Here is a 25825-nt window from a genome sequence, read left to right as displayed (position 1 = left end):
ATAAAACCCACTCTACTAGCAAGTTTTTAAAAATAAACACATTGTTTCTGAGCTTCACCTAGTTAGGTGTAATATTTCACCTGCTCCTTTGAATGGCCTGTTTAAAAATGCAAATTTTCCCCCTTTACACCTCACCTTCCATTTCCCTGTGTTTATCTAATTAGCATTTCAAACCTACTTCTCTTCTACACATCAAAGCCTCTAAATCAGCTGGTTTTAATCCAATTAAGACACGCGCGCGCGCGTGCGCGCGCGCACACACACACACACACACACACACACACACACACACACACACACACACATAGAAACAGACATCACAAAACTCTATTTTAAATAATTTCCAATAACATTATAGACATTATTATATCTTCTTGACACTTCCTCTACATTGAGTATTCATTGTTGGCATTTATGCATTCTTCACATACACAGAACAGCATCTATTTGAAGCTGTGAATCACCTACTTGGCTGTCTCAAGAAAGAAAAGGAACGTGCTGCTGCATTCCAGGCACTAGGTCTATTGGTGATGGCTGTAAGAGAGGAAGTTAATCCATACCTGCCCAAGATACTGGAAATTTTAAAAGGAGCACTCCCACCGAAGGACTTTGCGCACAAGTAAGGAAGAGACAATCTCGTCTTAAACATTTTATTTAGCTCTTTAATACACAACTGTAGAATTTTTCATCTCCCTGGATTAAAATTAGAGACTTTTAACATAGAAATGAATAGAGTCTATGTAAGGTCTATCTAAGGCCCACATATGGTCTCAATTCTAATATTGTGTAACCATCTGTGAATAAGTTCCTTTAACAGTGCTATGATCAATTCACTATTGGAAAGATATATTTTTACAGATCATTATTTTTAAATGCTTGGTGTTTAAATGAAACGGGTTGTAAAAGTAAATGGAAACTGAAAATAAGTTTCTCAAAAAACATGAATGTATCAGAGCCTGTTGTAAACTTAAGGTATGGATTTGGACTCATGACTGGCCCACTTGTTATGTGTCTCTTGTGACTATTCAAGGATTTAACTGTTTCCATCTAATTTGGTTTAAAAGGCTATGGTTATAAATCAATTTTTAAGTAATGTACATTTAATTTCATGTTTCCTAGGAGGCAAAAAGCTATTCAAGTGGATGCAACAGTGTTTACTTGTATCTGTATGATGGCTAGAGCTGTAGGACCAACTATCTATCAGGATGTTAAAGAATTACTAGACCAAATGCTTGCTGTTGGACTCAGGTAATAATCCATTTATATTGAGCTTTTTAAAAAAAATTTGTAGATGCATCAATCCATGTTAAAAGCAAGTTTTTCAATGTTGAGCTGGGATTTTGAAAATACCACTGGATTTAACCAGTGATAGGAGGCAAAAACATTGTGATTTACTATTGGGATGATGCTATACTGGGAATGTTATTGCACTAATGAGTTGAGTGTTATCTCCTCACACCTAACTTTATTCATGTTCTTGTACAGAGGTGATGTGTTTGCCGGAATGAGACAGTTTAGATCTGGATTTCAGTTGTTGGTACTTTTGCCCTACTGTTAGCTTTTAATTGGAGACTTTAGTCTGAGCTCATTGTTCACTTGTAGGCAAGTGACTGCTTTCTCTTCAGTTGTGAATGCCCAGGTAAATTTAGCATAGCAGTAACTTAATGACTATCTTAAAAAATCCATCATGTATGATCCAGTCCAGCAAAAGTGAGTTGATAGGATATTGGGTTTTATAAGGTAGGTTATTAGCTAATCAAACAAGTGATTTTATGTTAGCAAAGATGTAAACTTGTGTGTTACTGCTTCTTGTGCATTGTTAATGCAGTTTATATTGCATCCATTTTCTGCGAGTTCACTCTCTCCACTTGGAATAGAAATTTACATTTGGAGACTACGGATTGTTCCAGATCAAAAATGAAGTTGATTAACGTCCTTGAGTTGGTAGAGTGCTTTGCATACACCTGATGGTCAGCAACAATTTTTTGAGGTTAAAAATGTGCTGTGAATCTTTAGAGTAGGTTGAATCTAGATAGCTGATCCAATGACAATATTTGCCACGCTTCTAGCAGGCAACTTTGCGATAATTATATTAGAGGAAGAAAACAAGTCAAATATTCACAATTGGATATTTTATAATATATACATTGATTGCCAACCTAAAGTCCTGCTGGTCTTTGGAAGAATTAGTTTATTCGCTTGCAGTGATAGTACTAGTTACTAGTGTATCGCTGTTTCTGCTTTAAAGCCCTGCTCTGACTGCTGTACTGCATGATCTAAGCCGACAAATACCACAACTGAAGAAGGATATCCAGGATGGCTTACTGAAGATGTTGTCACTGGTACTGATGCATAAACCTCTTCGACATCCAGGCATGCCCAAAAGTCTTGCCCAACAGCTCGCCTCCCCTAGTTTGACTAACATTCCTGAAGCAAGTGATGTTGGATGCATAACTCTTGCACTCCGCACCTTAGGCAACTTTGAATTTGAAGGTAAGATGTGGATTGTGTAGTCTTCATCTTAAGCGACATTAGAGGTTGCAGGATCATTAGAGCAGGGTATGGAAACATTAATCAGATTACATTTTCATGTAATAAAAACAGAAAATGCTGGAAATATTCTGGTCGGGTAGCATCTGTGGAGAGAGAAACAGTTAACATTTCAGGTTGATTACCTTTTGTCAGAACTGGAAAATGTTAAAGATGTAATAGATTTCAAGCAAATACAGAGGCAGGGGAAGGAGGGAATGAGCAAAAGGGAAGATCTGCGATAGGGTGGCAGGGGGGAGTGACAGAAATGACAGAGAGATGATGATGCAACTCAAATGGGAGTGGTAACAGGACAGGTAAGGAAACAACAAATAGGTCTAGAGGAGCTGTAAATGTAACAGCAACTGCTGCCTGAAAAATATGGGGGCAGTGGTTATGATCTGAAATTGTTGCACTCATTGAGTCCAGGAGGCTGTGAAGTGCCTAATCTAAAAAAGATGTGCAATTCCTCAAGGTTTTGTTGAGTTTCGAAAGAGCAGTGCAGGAAGCCAGGGTGGAGAATTAAAATGACAAGCGACCAGAAGCTTGGGGCCATACTTGGGGGATAGAACAGAGTCACTCAATCTGCGCTAGGTCTCCCCAATGTAAAGAAGACTGCATTACAAGAAGCAAATACAGTATACTAAATTGAAAGAAGTGCAAGTAACTCACCATTTCCCTGGAAGAAGTGTTTGGGCCCTGGATGGTCGAAAGGCAGGTGTTCAAAGTCCTTTCAATTTAGATTTTCTGCTTAAGCTTTTCATCAGCCCATCTAATATCTTTCTTTGGTTCACTATTTTTTATACATTTATCCCTTGGTACAGTTTTGCATCTGTCCAATTTTAATTTAGGCTTTCACAAAAATGCAATTGACAGTAACTTTTCAGGTTAAACTGTGCGTCAGATCTCTGGTTTCTGAATGGCAGTTACTTATTCAAGTAAAGTAATGTGGCAGGGTGATCTGAAGGCTTGTTACTCTTAAAATGGGAGTAACTCATTAGCTACTTAATATAGTTACTAGATTACATTTAAAGTATTATTTAAAGTTGATCATCTCTACAATTTTATGATTCTATATTTATTTTTAGTTGATGCAGTGAAAAGCAATCCTTTCAAAATGTTGTTATGTAATAACAAGCAATTTATGTTCTCAAGTGCTGAATCATTTTTGGTTTATGTTAATGCAGGTCACTCACTCACCCAATTTGTCAGGCACTGTGCGGACCATTTCCTTAACAGTGAGCACAAAGAGATTCGAATGGAAGCATCTCGAACTTGTTCACGACTGTTAACTCCATCAGTCCATCTAATCAGTGGACATGGGCATGTTGTCAGCCAGACAGCTGTCCAGGTGGTGGCAGATGTGCTTAGTAAACTCCTTGTTGTTGGAATTACTGATCCAGGTAATTAATGAAAAAAAACTTGGGTGAAATTTTTTATTTGATATGATTTATGTGGTTCAGTAAGTAAAATATTGTTGAACTCATATTTCAATTGGTAAAATTAGATGCAAGATTTGATAAAGATTTTAATTCTGATAACCTTAGTTCTTGCTTGGATTTCTACTTCTTAAATTCATCATGAAGTTGTTGAACTCTTGGTATTTCTCTAATGAGTATGATTTGGGCAAACTAACAAAAGAATAATTGGTGCAATAAGCATTTGTTCTAAATAGTGATGCACGAATAAGTACCAATATAAGGGGTTCAATGGTTTTCTGATTCGGGTAATGTTTTGATTATAATTGCAAGGTAAAAGGTCAGTTTGGCCCATGCCAGTCCACCCGTCCAGAAAAGCTACAGTTCTTCTCCATCTTGGCTTTCAGATGCCTCTTAAATGTCTTGTAGTATCCTACTTGGAATTCCATTCCAATTTTTTGTATAAGGAATCTCCCTACCAAAGTGTGTTTTTTGACAATTTGAACTTGTACCAGTGTTCCTACTGAAACAGTTAAATTTGAAATAAGATTGTAGATTTACCTGTCCTAAGGTATTTACTGTTTTCTATAACTTTTGTGGCCCACTGTCATTTAGAATCTGATTTTGTAAGAGAGGCAAAACTGAACGAGAAAACCTTTTCCTGTAAACTGTAAAGTGAATTTTACATTTTAAGGATAAAATAACAATGAGGGAAACTTTTCCACAATTTTGCTATTGCAGTATTTTATTTTTAAGCAGTAAATTTTTAAATGTGAAACTCTATTTATAATAGTAGCTAAGCATAACGGATTAGTAAATGTTAAAATACTTGCTAGTTTTGGGTCAGTAGTTCGTACGTTGTTGGGTTTTCATTCTTAATTTTAAGGAAAAAAATTAGCCTTTTCTCATTTACTCAGATCCTGATATTCGTTACTGTGTGCTGGCCTCCTTGGATGAGCGATTTGATGCTCATTTAGCCCAGGCTGAGAACCTGCAAGCTCTTTTTGTAGCTTTGAATGATGAAGTGTTTGAAATTCGAGAACTTGCCATCTGCACTATCGGTAGACTGAGCAGCATGAATCCTGCATTTGTAATGCCTTTTCTTCGCAAAATGCTGATACAGGTAGATGTTTATTATTATTGTTTACTAGTATGTATGGGTTTCAAACAACATTCTCTTCATTCAGATAAATAAGAAAAGCAAAAAAAAACATATAAAGTCCACATTTTTCAATTCTTATTTTTCTTTCAGTACCAGGCAGAATCCTAGAGAGTCTGTGTTGTACCCTCATTCAAACTTCCATATCCTATTGCCCACTATTGCTCATAGTACTCTAACTGAGGTCTTAAGATTTTATGAGTTTGTCAATACCTCTTGTGATAAAGGCTAGCATTTCATTCTGGTATAATCAAACATTCTGATGCTGCCTTCAATGTATTCCCAAATCCTTGTGCTCTGCCACCGCTCTTCCAAATTACTGAGGCTATTTCCATTCCAATTATCATTACTACTATTCTTTAACCAAAATGTATCACCTCGTGCTTAATGACATTAATTTCTATTTTGTAGCCCATTCCCCATATTATCAAGACTCCTTGGCCTTCTAATGAATGACCAACACATGCTATTCTGTTATCACAAATTTCAACACCACATTCTTAAGGTCGATATTAAGAACGTTGATATGCGCAGTGAACAAATAAGGCCTTTTAAAGAGGCAAACGTGTTAATATTTTGGGTGTAGAAACATTAGCCTGTATTTTGCCTTTACAAGTTCTAGAAGACCTATTTCCAGCACATTTTTGTAATATTTCAGATTCTTTCTGGAAATGTTTATTTTGCCAGTAAATGGAGTGAGTGAGTGCCTTTTATATATTTTTAGGGAAAAACTACTGAAAGTAAGTCAATGATCCAGTCTTGAGTGTGCACACTGCCATCCGCATAGGATTTTTCAGGGGGGAAAGAAAGAGAATAATCTAAATTATTGGATGTGTGTTAAGGAAAAAGCATCTCAACCACTGTTCCCTCTCTTTTTTTGGAGTGGACGTGGCCCCTTTAAATTTTTTTGCGGAGCTGAGCACACACAGCAACTTAGAAAGGGACCAATTTGTGCATGCATGTGCAGGGGTTTTGGGGTTGCAATGCAGTCATGCAGTTTATAGGGAAGATTAATCACTATGTAATTACAAGCATTAATATGAAAAAATTTACATTAGTAAGCAATTTTGTTCTTTTTTCTGTTTAATAGTAATTCATTCTTGTTGTGAGATTATCAACAGCTTCTTTTGTTCATTCAGCTGAGGTCTCAACATAACATCAAAAAGATGGTTGGGTGGAGGAAAAATCGAAATAGGTAGACAACATGATAATACATCAGGCTAGGGATATTGTGTATTTTTTAAGCATGTTCTATGTTGGGTTTCTTGCACAGCAAAAAAAAAAGGGAATATTTAAGCAAAACTGCCAAACTCTGTTTTAATAACAGTAGAACCTGTATATCAAGGAATATGCTAGATTTGTAGACGTGGCAGAGTAATCGCTACCAATATATGTAAGGTGAAATGAGTAGTATACGATCTTATGGTCTTATTAAGCATAAAAAGAGAAGTAGACCATTCAGTCAGTTCCATCATTCAGTTAATGGCTGATCTGTACTTCAAATCCATTTGTTAGCCCTTGATCTTTTGATAACCTTGTCCAATAAAAATTTGTCAATCTCAGATGTGAAAATTTCAGTTGACTCACCATTCACAGCATTTTGGAGAAGCAAATTCCAAATTTCCTCCACCCTTTGTGTGTAAAAGTGCTTCCTTATTTCACTCCTAAATGGCCTACCTCTAATTTAATACTTCTTTGTTCTGGATCCCCACTGGAGAGGCAATAGCATCTTTGTATCTATCCTAGCAAATTATTTTATCATTTTAAACACACAGATAGTAGTGGGCGTGGGAGATTTTTCACCTCCTAGTATAACTGCCAAAAGTATATTAATATCATCCTGTCCACATTGCTGTTTGCAGTTGGTTATTAATTGGTTAGAGGGTTTTTGCTTCCACTGGGAGCCCTTTCCATGTATTTAGTGATTTATATGAGGAAGAACCTCTTGTTATTGACCCTAAATTTATTTTTTTACTCGTCTGAACCTTTGTCCCCGTGTCCTACTCTTAATATTTATAGTAAACTAATTCTTCACATTTGCTCTTTCCATTGCCATTAATTACCCTGTATACCTCTATAAAACACCACTTGCATCTCCCTTTTCAAGGCTTAGAAGCCCAAGTTTCTCCAGTCTTATAACTCAGACTTCTGATGTTAGTGGTCAATTCTGTGGCTCTTTTTGCACTGTTCCCAATGTTTTTTACACTGTTTCCAATGCCTGAATCTGTTCCTTGTCTCATAATGGTCACAAATGGACACCATATTTAAGGTATGTTACCAGAGCACCATGCAGTGACTCCTGAACTGTATTCTCTTTTTGGTTAAGTAGTTTAACATTTGATTGGTTCTGCAATGCTGCTATACATTGTTTGAACACATTGGGCATTAAACCCACTAAGATTACTAAATCTCTTTCAACTTTACCTTTGCATACACAATGTCTCTGTGTATGTGTACACCAGTAGATTAAGCCTGTCCGCATTGCATCAGTTGTTCAGGCTGAATTGCAGAACAAATGGTAGAGAGGAAATCAAGTGGTGTGTCTTTCTCAGAAAATGTGGCTCCGAGAAGTAGACTGAAGAATGAATCGGCAAGTTCTTGGAAGGGTTTGGGGGAAGGAAAGACTTGTGTTTACGTAGCACAACCTCAGGATGCTCCAAAGCACCTTATAGCAAATGAAATACTTTTTGATGGGTACAATACAGGCATGTCATATTATGAGCTTCCTGTCAATGCTTTTAAAAATTGGACATAAGCAAGCTGTTAATATGGCTTCCGTAAATCATGTATCTTTTGGCATTTGGACTACAGACCATGTGAAGTCTTCGGCACGTACCTAATTAAATATGGACATAGGTAAGGAGACCTCGCAGTCATTTGTGGAATTCACACATTTCATCGTTTGAGGGTAGACCAATACCTAGAGACAATGGAGTTCCCTGTCCCCATGTTTCATACTGGACAAAAGGGAAGATCAAAATTCAATGCCCACTATCAATTTCCCATTGTATCACCCTGCCCCAACGAAACTAGACTGGTTGGGCCTCAGAAGTATTTACCCAGCAGTGATGTGATCGAAGTTGCTTTCAGTGACTGCACCCCTATTACCCCACGTCCCAGCAGATTCAATAGAACCTTCAGCCGTCAGCCTGTCTGAGGAACCAGACTCTGAAACTAGCTGCAGGTCATCAAGCAGCCAAAGTATTTAATGTGTTCCTGTTTCAACGTTCACCTGAGAACCAACCTCCCAGATATTCAACTACAAGGAATCTTATAACCTGATGTGAACCCTTCACTTTACAAGACCCTCACTTCAGCTTTAAATCATCAAATCCATTCAAGAAACCACAGGCCTGCCACATGGGAGATTAGAATTTGTAAATCAGGAGAAACAGAAGTACACCCCTTACCACCAACCATTCCCAACACATTATCTCCTCTCTGCTATGTGGACAGCCTCCGCCCACACCCTTCAAGTCCCAATTTCCAGCCTTGGCGGTGGGGGGAGGCAGCAGAAATGGGGGGCGGTGTGGAAAAATGTCTTAAGGCCCTGCCTTTAAATTCATCCCTGGCCTTGATATATTTATTTGGCAGTTTTTGCCCTCTGTTGCACTCTCTAAATTTTGGAGTCACTCACTCAGATGTAGGAGTTGATACTAGTTAGAGAAGAAAGGAAATAGAGGGATTTAGTGTGAAGGGAAGTAATTTGGAACTTGCCATTCCTTTAAAGTCTCCAGTTTTGAAAATGGAAAAGTTATAATAAATCAAAACTCAACTGAGACACAGTTACAGACTGAATCATTGCACAGTGAAGATCCCTCTCAGATCTGCCCCAAGAGGAAATGAAATCATTTTCTGAATTGTCTGGTGATCCTTTCAGTGTAAATTCAGAACAGATGTCAAACTTTCAGGGTCTCTGTTTTGTTCTGTAACTCTGCGGATTTCTTTTTCTCTGTATCCACCAATACCACTCTACAATTGGATGCTAGGAAGCATGTACCAATGACCCTAGAAGGGCAAGCTTTCTGAATTTCCATCCCATGCATTGAATTGTCAGTCCTATAATCTAGCCTAAGCAATAGATGTGTTGAAAATTATTTCACATCCTTTGAGAATAGACCCAATAGTCCTTCTATGTACTACAATATTGGAATGTTTCATATAGAATAAGTTCATTACCATCTGATTTGGTAACTATCTTCATTTCCTAACAATGTTCTGTATTGTTTCTGTGTCTGCGTTCTGCAAAATGCATTAACAATACAATGTTTCCAGAAAGCTTTTAAAGTACTCTGGATTTACGTGACGTTTTTAGTGATTGTCTTATTGTTTTTATTTATTTAGTGACTCATTTGCTGAGTTTGAGGTGATTAGTTTGCCACTTAGTCTGTAGAGGGGGCACTCCTCAGTGATGTGCAGCATTATTTGCGTCTTTCCACAAGTGCATAAGGAGCTTGTTCCAAGGCCCCAGCAGTGGAGGTTGGCTGACCTTGGCCCTGGCCTGTCCTGAACCTATTTGGCAAGGACCACTGTCGCTGTGGTATTCCAAAGCCTGCCATTTGACAGATGGGGTTTGTCACAAAGAACTTGTTAGTGGCGCCCCTTGTTCCCCATTCCTAGATCCAAAGAATGTCTGCTGATTGATCTTGCTCAGGAAGGGTCTTCCATATGGGGCACTGAAATAGAAAGCGGGTTGAATAGTAGAGTGGTAAATGAGGTGCTGTACAGATGGTTTCAGCCAGCTTGTAGATTTTTCTCAATTTGTGGATGTGTAGCAGAGCGATGTTTGACAGGACAGGAAGCCAGGGGAGGAGTGTTGAGCAGAGATTCCAGTTATGATCCACATTGTTGCATTCAGTTGAGTGTCAGCAAGATGTGTGTGTGATGACCTTTCAGACAGGTGCACAGTACTCTGCTGCGGAGTGTGATAGGGCAAGTGCTGAGATCCAGAGTGTTGTGGCAGAAGCACCCCATGTAGATCCAGCAAGTTTGGGTAGCAGGTTGTTTCAGGTTTTGACCTTTGCTGCTGTTTCCTTCAGAGGTCCCTGGAAGGACAGATTCTTTCTGGAGTTACTCCCAAGTATGTTGTATTGGGATCATGCTTTAGTCTTTGGCCATCTATGTAGATATACAATTGTATTTTGGCACTGGCATTGTTGAAGTAAGATACACTGGATATGGTTTTAGAGGGATTTAACATGAGATGCCATGTGCTACAGTAGTCTGCCAACTCTGTTATGTCTTTGTTAAGAATCTGTTCCAGAGTGCAGAAGAATGGAGCTTTGGTGGCACAACAGATGTCATCAGCATAGATTAACTTGTGGGACTTGGCTCCTGGCAGGTCATTTGTATATATGTTGAATAGGATTGGGGCAAGCACTGAGCCCTGCAAATGCACCCTGTAATTTAAAATTTTTTAAATATTTAGATTTTCAGAAGTTGCAATATAAAGGCATTGTTAACGCGCACTTCAGCATAATGTAGCACTGACTGAATGAAAGCGCTTGTGTGGTCTGGTATCAGTAATTATCCATACCGTCATTTCCAGTTTCAGCCAACTTTCTTGAATTATTTATTGACCCTCCCTCCTTTAGAATGGCGAGAGCTCCCTCTGCGAAATGCATGAACCTCATTTAAAGTTTACGTGCTGTAATATTATTGCCATTAGGCAACAAAACCAAACAACTGCAGTACTCACACCTCAACACTGACTTTAAAACTTAGATACCACTTGACATACCTCAACCCATTCCCTCTAATAATTACCATTAAGTATTGCCAGACTCTCAATTACACTTGCAGTCACTGCTTAATACCAATCTGCTGTGCCACCTGTCTGACCCAGTGTTCTTTATGCTTTTTCCAATGTTCTGACAGTCAAATAACCAGTTAGCCTGTTGCTATAACCTTGCCCCTCAACTGGAAATGCTTCCAATTGCTGTCAAAATTTACAATTTGTTTTCCTTTGCTTTTGTCCTTGTAAGGTACATAGCTTAACTGCAGTTTTGTTGTGTTTAGCCTTTTTCACGCAAGAGATCACCCATGTTTTGCAGGTCACCCCCTTGTAGATCTTGCACACCAGCACTGTCAAACCTTTTGTGGATGTTGGAGCAAGTAGTTTACACAAATTCTTCACTCTGTTGATATTGATATTGCTGTACAAGCCCCCTGACAGAGACTGGATGTGTGCACATAACAGTTGTTGTCAAAATAAAGAATGTGTTGACTTACAGTCTATTTATAATTTCTTTATGATTCATAGATTTTAACTGAACTAGAGCACAGTGGAGTAGGTCGAAACAAAGAGCAAAGTGCCCGAATGTTGGGCCACCTGGTTTCAAATGCCCCCCGCCTTATCCGCCCATACATGGAGCCTATTCTCAAGGTAAGTGGGAGGAAATGACACTTCCTACAGTGATTATTATTGTCAAAAATGAACTTGTCATTGAAAATTTAGAATTGTTTTTTGTACTGATGTTCATTGACAAGAAAGAACATATATTAAATGTGGGGAAAATGGAAACTATGTATTTGCTCTTAAATGACTGCATGTGTAGCTGAGATTTCAAATTGATGCAGAAGTGAGTAATGAATGTGACTTGGATGGTTTATTTGTGCTGAAGAAAAAACTGGTTGCTGCATAATGGTGAAGAAAATGAAGATAAAAGTAATTGTGCTATCTTAAGGCTACAAAACTCAGTCTCTCATTTCATGTGCTCCTTTTTGCTTCCTCTCAGGCCTTAATCTTAAAACTGAAGGATCCTGATCCCAACCCTGGTGTAATTGTTAGTGTTCTGGCAACAATAGGTGAACTTGCCCAGGTAAGGTTAATATAAGAGTATGAGTACTTCTGTACAAACAATTTATTGCATTTATAGATTAGAAGCTTAAATACAAAATGTGAAATGCAATACCGTTGGAACAAAGTTGAATTATGTGGGAAGAGACCCAAAGTGTTTTAAAACTAATAATGTGCTTTTGAACTGTACTCAGCATTGTTATTGCACATAGATGCAGTATTCAATATATGCACAGCGATGCTGTACAAATAACAATGTGATAAATGACCAATTAAATCAGTTTTAGTAGTATTGGTTGAGGGAGAAATGTAGACTGGGACATCCTTAGAACTTCACTGTTCATCTTCAAATAGTGTCATGTGATCCTTTATATCCGCCTGAACAAGTAGACAAGAGTCTCAGCTTAATGTCTTATCTCAAAGATGGCACTTCAGACAATGTAACATTCCCTCAGGACTGCACTGCATTGTCATTCTGAGTTGGGGCTTGAACTCTATCAGAAATTTTCACCTAGTGTTAAAGATATTTTCCTGATGTTTGACTTGCTTTCACGTATTTCTGGAAGATAGAGTGGTGACTGGTTAGTTGTAAGATTGAATGTTTAAAGCATGAGTAGTATAAATTTGTTCCTTAATCGATAGCCTTGTTTTAAATTTGAGGAGTCTTAAAGTTGGTAATGTTTGTTCCTGAAGGTGAGTGGACTGGAGATGCGAAAGTGGATGGATGAACTATTTCCTATCATAATGGACATGCTCCAGGACTCTTCGTCACTTGCGAAAAGACAGGTAGAGCGCTATGAACACCCATGCATTTATATTACACCTGTGGTTTTTTGGAGTAACGATCTAGATGAGTACTGGAGTATTTGGAAAGTTGCAAACTAAGTATTTTCATTTTCTGTATAAAGGTTGAAGATTTATGTAAGTGCCTATAGGTGAGGGGAAAAATAATCAGCATTATCCTGATGACAAAGTCTCTTAAATGTTGAAGATTGAGTCATGGGTATCAAATACATTAAGTGCTGAAATTGTTATCCTGTGGGCTGATTGTATGAAATAGAAGCCTAGTTTTTACAGCTGCAAAGAATACAAAGTAAACTTTATGAAGAAATCACCTATGTATTAAAAATTTTGTGAAGTAGTGCTTTCAGCTACTGATGGATTCTGAAATATGTGATAATATGTATAATTTTGATTACTGAAAGGGGTGCAGTCTGTATCAATTGTCATTCTTGGTCATTTCATATAAAGATTGAAGGGAAAGATTCCAAATCTTATTTTAATTTAAGATGGGGAATATTAAACTCTGTAAAACTTCAGCTATGTGCTGAATTTGTCAATGTGAATAATGTGAAGACTGACAAAATTGGCATTGTCTTATTGTTCTGTGTGTGTGACTTTTTCCAACTAAGTGTAATGTGAAATGGCAGATGGTTTGCATTCTCACATAATCCAAAATACTGGCTAAATGAGGCTTTAACAGTCTACAGTTTCAGGTGTTCTGGAGAGCTAAGACTTGCCCTGGAGAACTGTTTGTCAGTTTTGTTGTAAGATCAGTCTAGCTGATGCTCTGGAATCTAATTCCCAATTTCTGCTCATTTAGTTATAGGTTCCTGGCAGCATGAGTGAGAAATTGGTAGGTTATAGGAGGAGCCTGCAGCTGTGCTTCACTTTCCTGCCTGGGAGACAGGCTTGCTCCGAGGGTGCCTCATGCTTATCATAATGTCCCAGGACAGGAAATCTTGGTGCACTACTCCTATATAGCCCTGGAGCAGAGGGGCAGTACAAAAATTGGCCCAATTCCTCTTTGATCTGTCTGTGTTGAAAGCAAGCTGTTGTAGCAGCAACTGTCAGCTGATTGACAATCCTCTGTGTATTTCTATTTCTGTATGTGTAGCTGAGATTTTAAGCTGACACAGAAATGAACAATGAATGTAATTTGGCTGGTTTATTCGCGCAGAGGAAAAACTGTGTAGTTGCAGCGCATCAGTGAAGATAAAAGTAATTGTGCTATTTTAAGGTTACAAATCCCAGCCTCTCATTTTTTGCTGTTTTCTACTTTTACTCAACCTTCACCTCCACCTAGAAGCATTAGATAGATCGGCAGGAATTTCTCAGGCCATATCCAAAATACTCTTGAAAACTTTTTCTTTTGCAAATGTGTAGCATGGGTTAGAAGAGATTGGAAATCCATCCCTATGGGGGAAACACCTTGCCTTGACAGGTGCTTTCCCACAGTGTCAGAGACTGGTGAACTTGAAATGTGTGGCGAGTCAAGAGATTAAATGCACAATGCCTGCCTCATCAACAGTGGATCTGAATATTAGTTCCCTCAGTAGATTGTGTTGTCTTCTTGATTGACTGATTATCTTCCATAATTGCAATGGTAAACAAATGATTTAGTGTGAAACTCATTTATCAAAAAGTCAGTCAGTTTAAAATAATAGTTAGTTTTGAAAGTTTAAGAAATTACTCTACCCTATTTTAACTTAATATGAATTTTAAGGATTCCAGGGAGAATTCTACAGACCTGTCCTCTTCATTATGTAGACATCAATGATTTATTGTTTGAAGTTTTAGTGAGGACCTAAAATTAGTTGTTATATCTCCCCTAATAAAAAAATGTACTTACTATGGGCAGCATGGAGTATCAAAGTGGTGTGAATCTGTAGCTGTGATTTCAGTATACCTCTGTGTACCTGATTTTTGCAGTGTTGTTGTGGAAAAGCACTCTGTTATTTAAGAAGGGTGAGAGTGGGAAACCAAGAAATCATGTACCACTTAGTGGAAATTGCTGGAGTTTATAATTTAAAAAAACTTAAAGTTTCAGCTGATCAGAGAAAGCTAGCATGAATTTTAAAGGTAGGTTGTGCCTGATGAATCTGTTTGAAGCTTTTGAAGAAGTGGCTAAAGCTGTGGACTGGGAAATGTTTATAGATGTTATTTAAATGGACTTTGAGAAGGCATTTGATAAAGTGCCCCACAAGAAATTATTAGCTAAAGTTGAAGCTTATGGAATTGAAGGCACGTTTTTGACCTGGTCAGGAAATTGGTTGAGCAGAAGGAAACCGACAAGAAGGATAATAGACTGGTTCTCTAATTGATAAGAAATTACTAGTGGTGTCCCCCAAGGATCTTAACTATTTACTGTAATCATTAATGACTTAGAGGATGAGATAGAAAGCCATATATCCAGTTTTGCCTATGATTTGAAAATAGGTACCATTGTAAGCAGTGTAGATGGAATTACAAAGAGATACTGATAGATTAAGTGAATGGGCAAAGCTGTGGCAAATGGATTTCAATGTGGACAATGAAGCAATCAACTTTGAACCTAAAAAAGGATAGAGCAGGATTTTTAAATGGTGAAAAACTAGAAACAGTGGAGATCCAAAGAGACTTGGGGGTCCAGATACACAGATCATTAAAATGTCATTAACTGGAACAGAAAGTAATTAAATAGGCCAGCATTCCATTAGACTTTATATCTAGAGGGCTAGAATACAAGGGGGTTATGCTTCAGTTATAAAGTTCTGATAAGACCATATGTATTCTATTCTAGAAAGCTAGTTGGTAAAGGATAGAATTGGAGTCAATTTTTACACACATTTATATTTATTTAGAGTTACACATTATAACCCTCCTAACCCAACAACAACAATTTTAACTCTTTCTTTATATGGAGCTCAAGTGAATAATGAGTTAATGCTCACACTTGCATACAATTAATGCACAATTAACTCTGAACAGTTCTGAGCATCATACCTTTGGGTAGATGTATTGGCTTTGAAGAGACTGTTGTGTAGATTTACTAGAATGATATCTGAACCCTAAGAGTTAAACTATCTTTGTGTCAGCTACAGCTCAGCAGGTAGCAAACTCGCCTGCAAGTCAGGAAGTTCTGAGTTAAAGTCCAGATAGGGAGTGCTGCATTGTTGGAAGTGCCATATTTCAGATGAGACATTAAAGCAAGGCCCTGTCTGCCCTTTCAGGTGGACAGAAAAGATCCTATGGCACTAGTTCAAAGAAGCGCAGGGATGTCTTGGCCAATATGTACCCCTCAATATGAGGAGAGATTAAACAAGCAAGGGTTATGTTTCCTGGAATTTAGAAGGTTAAGGATGATTTGATCCAAGTTTTCAAGATATCAAGGAGAACACATGGTAGATTGGAAGAAACTATTTCTGCTGGTTGAGGGTCCTAGGATTAGGAAGCATGGCCAGACCTTTCAGGAGTGAAATTAGGCAACATTTCTATTTGCAAAGGATGGTAGGAGTTTGAAACACTCTTCCGCAAACTGCAATTGATGCTGGATCAATTGCAAATGTTAAAACTGAGATTCGTAGATTTTTGTTTGCCAGAGTTAAAAAGAAAGACTTGTTTATATGGCACCTTTCATGACCGCTGGACATCTCATAAGTGCTTCACAGAAAATAGAGTACTTTTGAAGTGCAGTCACTGTTGTAATGTAGGAAATGTATCAGCCAATTTGCACACAGCGAACTCCCACAAACAGCAATGTGACAATGACCAGATAATTTCTTTTGGTTATGCTGATTGAGGGGTACATATTGGCCAAGACATCACTGCGCTTCTTTGAACTAGTGCCATAGGATCTTTTCTGTCCACCTGAAAGGGCAGACAGGGCCTTGCTTTAATGTCTCATCTGAAATATGGCACTTCCAACAATGCAGCACTCCCTATCTGGACTTTAACTCAGAACTTTCTGACTTGGAGGCAAGTTTGCTACCTGCTGAGCTGCAGCTGACACATAAAGATAGTGGTGCCCCCCAAGGATCTTAACTATTTATTGTAATCATTAATGACTTAAAGGATGGAATAGAAAGCCACATTTCCAGATTTGCCAATGAAACGAAGGTAGGTACCATTGTAAGCAGCGCTGCTGGGTGTAAAATTACAAAGAGATATTGATAGATTAATTGAATGGGCAAAGCTGTAGCAAATGGATTTCACTGTGAGTAATGAGGTAATCAACTTTGAACCTAAAAAAATCCACAATGAACCCATCTGGAGCAAAGTCATGTAAGTGGTGTTAGATCACAGTTCAGCCATGATCTCATTAAATCACAGAACAGGCTTGAGAGGCTAAATGACCTATTCCCATTCCTAAATGAGTTGGGCAGAGACTGAGTGCTTTTATTTAATTCTTTGTTATGAGGTGAATGCTGCTGGCAAGGCCAGTGTGTAATGGCAAAACTTAATTGGCTTTGAGCAGGTGTGGTGACTCGCCTTCTTAACACTGCAGTCCATGTGGTGTAGGTATACATATCATGCTGTTAGGGAGGGCATTCTAGGATTTTGACACAGTGAAGGAACAGTGATATAGATCTAAGTCAAGATTGTGTGTGACTTGTCGGGCGGTGGCGGAGGGGGGGAGCCTTAAGGTGGTGGAGTTCCAATGCTTCTGCTGCTCTTGTCCTTCTAGATGGTAGAGGTCAGGGTTTTGGAAGTCACTATTAAGGAGACGTGATGAGGTGCAACATTGGATCTTGTAGATCGTACACACTGCTGCCACTGTGCATCAGTGCTGGAGGGAGTGAATGTTTTAAGGTGGTTGGGTTGTCAATCAGGCAGGCTGCTTTATCCTGGATAATGTCAAGCAGCTTGAGTGTTGTTGGAGCTGCACTCACCCAGGCAAATGGAGAATATTCCACCACACTCCTGACTTGGCCATGAAGACAGACTTTAAGGAGACAGGAGGTGAGTTACCTGCTGCAAAGTTCCCAGTGTCTGATCTGCTCTTGTAATCACAGTATTTAAAAGGCTGGTCCAGTTCAGTTTTGAGTCAATGGTGATCTCCCGGATGTTGATAGTGGGGATTTCAGTGTTGGCGGTACCATTGAATGTCAAGGTAAGATGGTTAGATTGTCTCTTTTTGGAGATGGACATTGCCTAGCAGTTGGTGCAAAATGTTAATTGCCACTTATCAGCCCATCCTGAATGTTGTCCATTGTTTTGCTGCATGCAGGCACAAACTGCTTCATGATCAGAGGAGCTGTGAATGGTACTGAACACTGCAACCATCAATGAATATCCCCACATCTGACCTTATGACGGTGGATTATTGATGCAGCAGCTGAAGATGGTAGACCTAGGGCACTAACCTGAGGAACTCCTGCAGGAGTTGAGATGATTGCCCTCCAACAACCACAATCATTTTCCTTTAGGAACATAGGAACAAGAGAGGGCCATTCAGCCAGTTGAGCCTGCTCCACCATTCAATACGATTATGGCTGATCATACACTTAAATGCATTTTACCCACACGATCGCCATAACCCTTTACGTTACTGTTAATCAGAAACCTATCAATCTCTACCTTAAACATACTCCATGACTGAGCTTCCCTGGCCCTCTGGGGTAGAGAATTCCAAAGATTCACAGCCCTCTTGAGTAAAGAAATTTCTCCTTATCTCAGTCTTAAGTGGCTTACCCTTATTTTGAAATTGTGACACCTGGTTCTAGACTCCCTAACCAGGGGAAATATCTCACCTACATCTACCCTGTCTATTCCTTTAAGTATTTTGTAGGTTTCAATGAGATCACCTCTCATTCTTCGAAATTCTAGAGAATACTGGCCCAGTTTGCCCAATATCTCTTCATAAGACAGTCCTGCCATCCCCAGAACAAGTCTGGTGAACCTTCGTTGCAGTCCCTCTATAGCAATAATATCCTTTCTGAGGTAAGGGGACCAAAACTGCACATACCATTCCAGATGTGGTCTAACCAAGCTTCTATACAATTGAAGCAAGACTTCACTACTCCTGGACTCAAATCCTCTTGAGATAAAGGCTAACATTCCATCAGCCTTCCTAATAGTTTGCTGCACCTGCATATTAGCCTTCAGTGACTTATGGACAAAGACACCCAGGTCCCATTGTCTATCTACACTTTCTAATCTTTTGCCATTTAGGAAATACTCTGCACATCTGTTCCTTCTACCAATGCGGATAACGTCACATTTTTCCACATTATATTCCATCTGCCATGTTCTTGCACACTCACTCAAATTTGTCCAAATCTTCCTGTGGTCGCTTTACATCTTCCTCACAACATATATTCCCACCTAGCTTTGTATCATCCGTGAAGTTGGAAATATCAGATTTTGTCCCCACATCCAAATCATTGATATATATTGTGAACAGCTGGGACCCAAGTCCTGATCCTTGTGGCACCCCACTAGCCACAGCCTGCCAACATGAGGATGACCTGTTTATTCCTACTCTGTTTTCTGCCTGTTAGCCAATCCTTAATCCATGCCAGTATATTACCTGTGATCCCTTGTGCTTTTATTTTGCTAATCAACCTCCTATGGGGGACTCTATCAAAAGCCTTCTGAAAGTTCAAGTGTACAATGTTCATCAACTCTCCTTTATCAATTTAGTTAGTAACATCCTCAAAAAAAAACTCCCAAGTTCATCAAACATGATTTCCCATTTGCAAATCCATGCTGACTATGCCCATTCAGATCATGATTATTCAAGTATCCATTTATCACATGCTTTATAATAGATTCTAGCATTTTCCCTACTACTGATGTAAGGCTAACAGGCCTGTAGTTCCCTGTTTTCTCTCTCCCTCCCTTCTTAAATAGTGGGATGACATTTGCTACCTTCCAGTCTTCAGGAGCCATTCCAGAATCTATAGAATTTTGGAAAATGATCATCAATGCATCCATTATCTCTATAGCATCCTCTTTCAACACTCTGGGATGCAGAATATCAGGTCCTGGGGACTTATCAACTTTCAGTCCCATTAATTTTTCCAATACAACCTTCTTACTTATACTAATTTCCTTCAACTCCTCATTCTCCCTAATCTCTTGGATCTCTAAATCTGGGAGTGAAATCAGACACAAAGTAAACATTTAGCTTCTCTGCCATTTCTCTATTCCCCATTATGAATTCTCCTGACTCTACCTGCAATGTGCTAGGTATGACTGCAACCAGTTGATGGTTTTCTGCTGATTTCTATTGACTTCAATTTTGTTTGTGTATCTTGATGCCACATTCAGTCAATGCTGCCTTGATGCCAAGGGCGGTCACCCCTGTCCCATCTCTGGAATTCAGCTTTTGTCCATGTTTGCATCAAGGCTGTATTGAGGCCTGGAGCCAAGTGCCCTTAGTAGAGCCCTAAATGTGCATCGGTGAGCAGTTTATTGTTGATGACACCTTCCATCACTTTGCTGATGATTGAGAGTAGCTGATGGGGTGATGAATGGCTAGGTTGGATTTGTCCTGCTTTTTGTGTATAGGACATGCCTGGGCAATTTTTCACTTTGGCGGGTAGATGCCAGTGTTGTACTGGAACAGCTTGGCTAAAGATGTGTCTAGCTCTGGAGCTCAATTCTTCAATACTACAACTGTTTTGTTGTCAGGGCCATAGCCTTTGCTGTATCCAGTACCTTCAGCTGTTTCTTGATAGCACGCGGAGGGAATTCAATTAACTGAAGACTGGCAAATGTGGATACTGGAACTAATGTGCAGGACCCATTGGATCTTCCACTTGGCTCTCCTGGCAAAAGACGGTTGCAAGTACTTCTGCCTTGTCTTTTGCACTGACATGATGGTCTTCTGCATTATTGAGGATAGGGATATTTGTAGAGCCGCCTCCTCCTGTTATTTAATTGCTCACCATCATTGATGACTGGATTTGGCAGGACTGCAAAGCTTTGTAATTCGTTTGTTTTGGGATTGCTGAGGTCTATTTTTAACATGTTGCTTTCGATATCTAGCATGCATGTAGTTCTCTGTTGTAGCTTTAGCAGGTTGACGCCTCATTTTTAGGTATGCCTGGTGTTGCTCCTCATTGAACCTGGGTTGGTCCCCTGGCTTGGTGGTAATGGTCGAGTGAGGGATATGCCAGGCCTTAATGCTACACGTTGCTGCTGATGGCCCTCAGTGCCTCCTGAATGCCTGGATTTGAGCTTCTATTTCTGTTTTTAATCTATCCCATTTAACATGTCGGTAGTGCCATATAACAGATGGAATGTCCTCAGCGTGAAAATGTCTTTGCCTCCACAAAGACTGCCATGATCTCTCCACCAGTAATGTTATGGGCAGATGCATTTGTAACAGGTAGATTGGTGATGATGAGGTCAGTTGGTTTTCCCCCCGCCCGTTTGTTGGTTCTCTCATCACCTGTTGCAGATCCAGTCTGGCGAGTATGTCCTTTAGGACTTGGACAGCAGAGCCAATAATGGTATTAGTTAGCCACTTTTGGTGATTAACATTGAAGTTCCCCACCCAGGGTACATTCTGCCCTGAGTACTTCTTCCAAGTGGTGTTCAACCTGGAGGAGAACCAATCCACCATCTGAAGGTAATCAGCAGGATGTTTCTTTGCCCGTTTTGACCTAATGCCAGGTGACTTCATGGGATATGGTGTCAGTGTTGAATCCTGACTGTATAACACTGTGCCAGTACCAGGGATAATGATAGAGTAGTCTGGGACATTGGCTTTATGGTAGATTTGGTGAACATGACTATGAGTTTGATTGGTGTGTGAGACAGCTTTCCTAGTTTTGGTACTAGTCTTCACATGTTAGGTGGATTTTGCATGGCCAACTGGGCAGTATGTGCCTTTGTCGTTTCTGCTGCCAAGGCCAATTTGGGTGATGCATCTATTTTTATTTTTCTTCGATTTTTCTGTAGCGATTTTATCAAAAATTATTTCATAGGACGTGGCATCATTGGCAAGGCCAGCATTTGCCATTACACAGGGTAGTTAAGCATTCGTCTGGGCTTTCGGATTACTTGTCCAGTGACATTACCACTATACCACCGTCTCCCAAGATTTGATACTACTGAGTGGCTTGTTAGGTCATTTGATAGGGCAATTAAGAGTCAACCGCATTGTTGTGTTTCTATAGTCACAGATAGACCAGGTTAGGTAAGAAACCAGATGGGTTCATTATGTGTTTATTATTAGTGAAATTAATGTTTTATTCCATCTTTATTAGTTAATTTTTATATTTCCTTTGCTGCTGTAGTGCAATTTAAACTAATGTCTCCGGATCATTATTCTAGGCCTCTGGTTTACAAATCCAATCACATTACAAACAGCTGGAGAGTAGCATAGTGGTATGTGAAGGAAATTAATGGTTGTATGGAAAGTTTTTTTTGAAACTCACCCTCTTCTTTTGCTTTCTTCTTCTTTCTTATCACTCCCTGTCCCTCCTCCCGCCAATCTGCTTTTTAAATGCATGTACAACTGATTCAATGCCACAAAAATCATAATATTATTGAAAGTGCCGGACAAGAATTTGGACTAACTGCTGCTGCTTCTGTGTGTATTTGACAGGTGGCGCTGTGGACTTTGGGACAACAGGTTGCTTGCACAGGCTATGTGGTGGAACCTTACAGGAAATACCCATCTCTTCTTGAAGTACTGCTAAACTTTCTTAAGACTGAGCAAAACCAGGGCATTCGGAGAGAGGTAAGGCATGGAACATATAAAAGAAGTACAAGTTACTGTTACACGGTTATTTAGTTGTATTCAGCTAGACCCTTCCCATCGGAAGAAAGTAGCAATATTTTTGATACAGTAGGCATCCTAGATGAGTTGTTTTGCTTGTTTCTGTATAGGGTAATTCTTTGAATCTTTGCTCAAAGCGAGTGCAAGTAAGAGACAGGGCTACAGCATTATAGCGTTGTATTTTCTGTAGTGTGGCTTTACCCATTATGTGTGTTATTTCACCCCCCCCCCCCCCCCCCCCCCCGCCCCAACCCCTGAAGCCTGTGTGTTCCATGCATTACCTCCAAACCTAGAGAGTTCCAGTAGGCATGTTCCCAGGCCTTCAGTCCCATTCTTAAGCCAACATCCAGAAGGTATATGAAAGCAACATGAAGGTTTCCTGCTAACTGATTTCTTGATTTTCCCCCACTAAGCATCACCACCCACTCCTGACTGCTGATCCTATGGTTTTGGCATGTAGAGAATCTTAAGGTGCAAACTCTTAACTACCAGTCTATGCTGGATGATGTTTTTTGGAGCAGTTAGCTGTGTAATATAATCTGTAGAAATGTACCATACGAAATATACTGTATGAATCTCATTTCATTTGAAAAGGTTGTATGAAAACAGCAACTTGCTGCTAACAGACTTGCTCCTTAACAGATGGTCAGGAAGGACTCAGTCTGATTGTTATGATTATGCAATTTTGACAACCAAAATTTTGGCTACTAAAAATGAACTTAATGGGATAGCTGATTACCAGCAAAAACATTGAAATTCTGCACCTTTACAATTGCACTAAATTTCGGGAACTGCACAAACAATATTATTTAAGTATTATAAAGCAGGCCATTTGTAAAGTAGTTGATCTTAAACACTATATATCAAACAAGTGGAGCATTCCTAGCAACTCACGACAATTTATAAATTTGTAAACCTTCATTTTGGGTCATCAGCCCTGTAGGGCAAGCCCAGAAAATTACCTATTGTAACACCCAATTAAAAACTGCTAATTGAAGAATGAGTAGTGATCCATCTCTAAATTACAGATCCAGATTTCAAAAACTAAATAACCAGTTGCTGTTTTGAATTTAAAATCTAAGGTTACCATAATTATCAGCTGTATTACACTCATTCATTATGTTGAGTTTAAGTCTGAGAAGTTGCTTCATAATTTTTCCACTTTAAAAGCAAAGATTCCCCTGCTAGCTCAGTACATGATTACTCAACTTGATGCGGCACTGAGCTATATGGACTGGTGAAATTCCAGGTTTAATTCTTGGTTTATGCTGAGCTGGCAAATCTCAGGCAGTACAGCAGTAGATTGCTCAGGTTTGCCTCAAATCCTTGAGACTAGAAATCAGCCTGGGATCCCCCCATTGATCATTATCTAATCACCCATGTTGGAAATTGTACGTATGTACTTTTGAAATGAGGATAGCATTGAGTTTTCTCCCATGGTCTAATTGTCTGCCAAAGATTCCAGTTTAGGCTTGAATGGGAAGAGTGATCACTTGAACAGATGCTGGAGAACTGCTGAACCCTGTAGAGTAAAACTCCAGCATGGGTTAGTGCATCAGATGAACGAGGGTGGGAAGGGGATGGAAATTAGAGTTTTCAAATTTGTGAAACCTGCCACTGCTAAAATGGTAAAATATAAGATTGACAAAACATAAAATGTTGAAGGATCCTTGTAATAGAAACACATACAGACAGAAATTAATTTAGATATGGATTGTCACTAAATACGTACTTAAGTGCAGACTTGTTAATAAAAAAAATTGAAAATTAAGCATAAGTATTACTTGTACAGAATGCATAAAAGCTTTCCAGTTTAATGAAAAGCGTATGTTTTCTTATACTGCTGCTCTTGGTGCTGGTATTCGGGCAGCTCAGATTGCCATTTGAGTCAGTTGGATGTAGTTAAAAGTTGCATTCATAACATTTGCTGCTGTTCAGACCTACTATTCACAATTATGTTTATCATCAAATAATTCTCTGGTAAGATAATGTTTTCTTTTGTAGATCACTTGTCAGTAAAAATAATCATTTTTCACATACTTTAAAGTTGATATTTTTTTCTAGCTGATCCTATTGGTTACCTGAGAACTTAAATGTGGGCACAGCTGCCATTGCCCATTTTTACAAAATCATCTAGGACAAAACTGCTTTGCAAATTAATTCTGTGTTAGCTAATGCAGTGGAGGACTGATTTTTTTTTCCAGATCTGGTGGGATGTATTGTGCCTTGCAGTAACTACACTTTAGGTTTTGTGCAACTTCTAAATGGAGGAATGGGTAGCACTGGACAAGATTATTAGGTCCATCTGGCCAATCCCAAATCGCATAAATATTTATTGTTTATGCCTGTCATTTCTTCATTTGTCAAAAATTTACCCAGCTTCACCTTTACTATATCCACCTCCATGTTCATATTAAGCAGTGTTTTATTTTGTGCTCTTAAGTTGTATTTGTAAACTAAATTTTGAATTAGTTATGAATAGTTGTGTAGGCATGAAACAATATTTTTGCAAACTACGTATGTTGCATGTGTATAAATGGTTAGCAGCATAATTGGTCGGCATAAGTACTAGGGTCATCAGCACTACAATTTCCCAAAACAGTTATATGTTGGTGATCTAAAAAAGACCTCTTCTCTTCCCGTCTTCCCCCACCTCACCAAATACAACTTTTCATTAAATTAAATTTATTCAGGTGACATAATGGCGTTTTTACTTGCTAGCTAATATATACTGGAATACATTGCCTTGTACATCTGATGTGGGGGTGAAAAACAATTTGTTTTTAAAAAAAAACAGCAGCTACAGTTTCTCTGTAATTGATCCAGTTGTTTACAAGTAACAGTAAGTTCTTGGATTTGTCCCGGAATTGTGGCCTTAAAGGAGGAGTTAATGTTAAACACTGACTTAGCAGCATAACGTCTATTGAGCTCCAGGCTATGTGAGCAACAGATCTGCTTGTGTTACAGTATCAGTAGACTCTGCTAGAAATATAAAGTAACTTTGCCAGCATGTGAAAGACAAAGATTGGTGAATGCAGAAGCAGTTAATTATTTAGGTAGGAGACCTGAAATCATTCTGACAAAGAGCCCCTCATGTCATTTCATGTCGTATGCTCCACCTGAAGGCAGGTCCTTGGCTCATTGTCTGCTGAAGCTTCATCCTGAGTCATTTTCTTGGCAGTCTTTTTTGTCAGTAGTGTTTGCCTTTACCTTCCATTCTCAGAACAGGGTGAGGAGTTAGGTCCCAAGTCTAGCTCCGCTGAAACGAGAATTGAACCCATGCTGTTGGCATTATTCTGAACCCACACGCTAGCCATCTAGCCAACTGAGCTAAGCAGCCCCAAAAGAGCCCTTACTTGTCCTTTTTTTTAAAATGCTGGCAGACCTACTGTCTATTTTCAGTACATTGTTTTTAAATTTCAGAT

At 39.1% G+C, this 25825-nt stretch overlaps 1 protein-coding gene across 4 annotated transcripts in view; it reads left to right on the top strand.

Moving 5' to 3' along the window:
- The window catches only part of mtor (mechanistic target of rapamycin kinase), a 367630-nt gene that overhangs the window by 41953 nt on the left and 299852 nt on the right, over positions 1–25825 (top strand). For all 4 annotated transcript variants that reach the window (XM_041205820.1, XM_041205819.1, XM_041205818.1 and 1 more), the window contains exons 9-17: positions 436–619; positions 1120–1248; positions 2249–2493; positions 3717–3932; positions 4865–5070; positions 11369–11491; positions 11844–11927; positions 12599–12691; positions 22227–22361. In XM_041205820.1, coding sequence (XP_041061754.1) covers positions 436–619; positions 1120–1248; positions 2249–2493; positions 3717–3932; positions 4865–5070; positions 11369–11491; positions 11844–11927; positions 12599–12691; positions 22227–22361 — 1415 coding nt within the window. The remainder of the gene's footprint in view (positions 1–435; positions 620–1119; positions 1249–2248; positions 2494–3716; positions 3933–4864; positions 5071–11368; positions 11492–11843; positions 11928–12598; positions 12692–22226; positions 22362–25825) is intronic.

The sequence above is a fragment of the Carcharodon carcharias genome, chromosome 15, assembly GCF_017639515.1.
Source record: "Carcharodon carcharias isolate sCarCar2 chromosome 15, sCarCar2.pri, whole genome shotgun sequence".
In the NCBI taxonomy this organism is placed as follows: Eukaryota; Metazoa; Chordata; class Chondrichthyes; order Lamniformes; family Lamnidae; genus Carcharodon; species Carcharodon carcharias.
The sequence above is the reverse complement of the archived record's forward strand: the minus strand, read 5'-3'. Positions and strand labels throughout refer to the sequence as shown.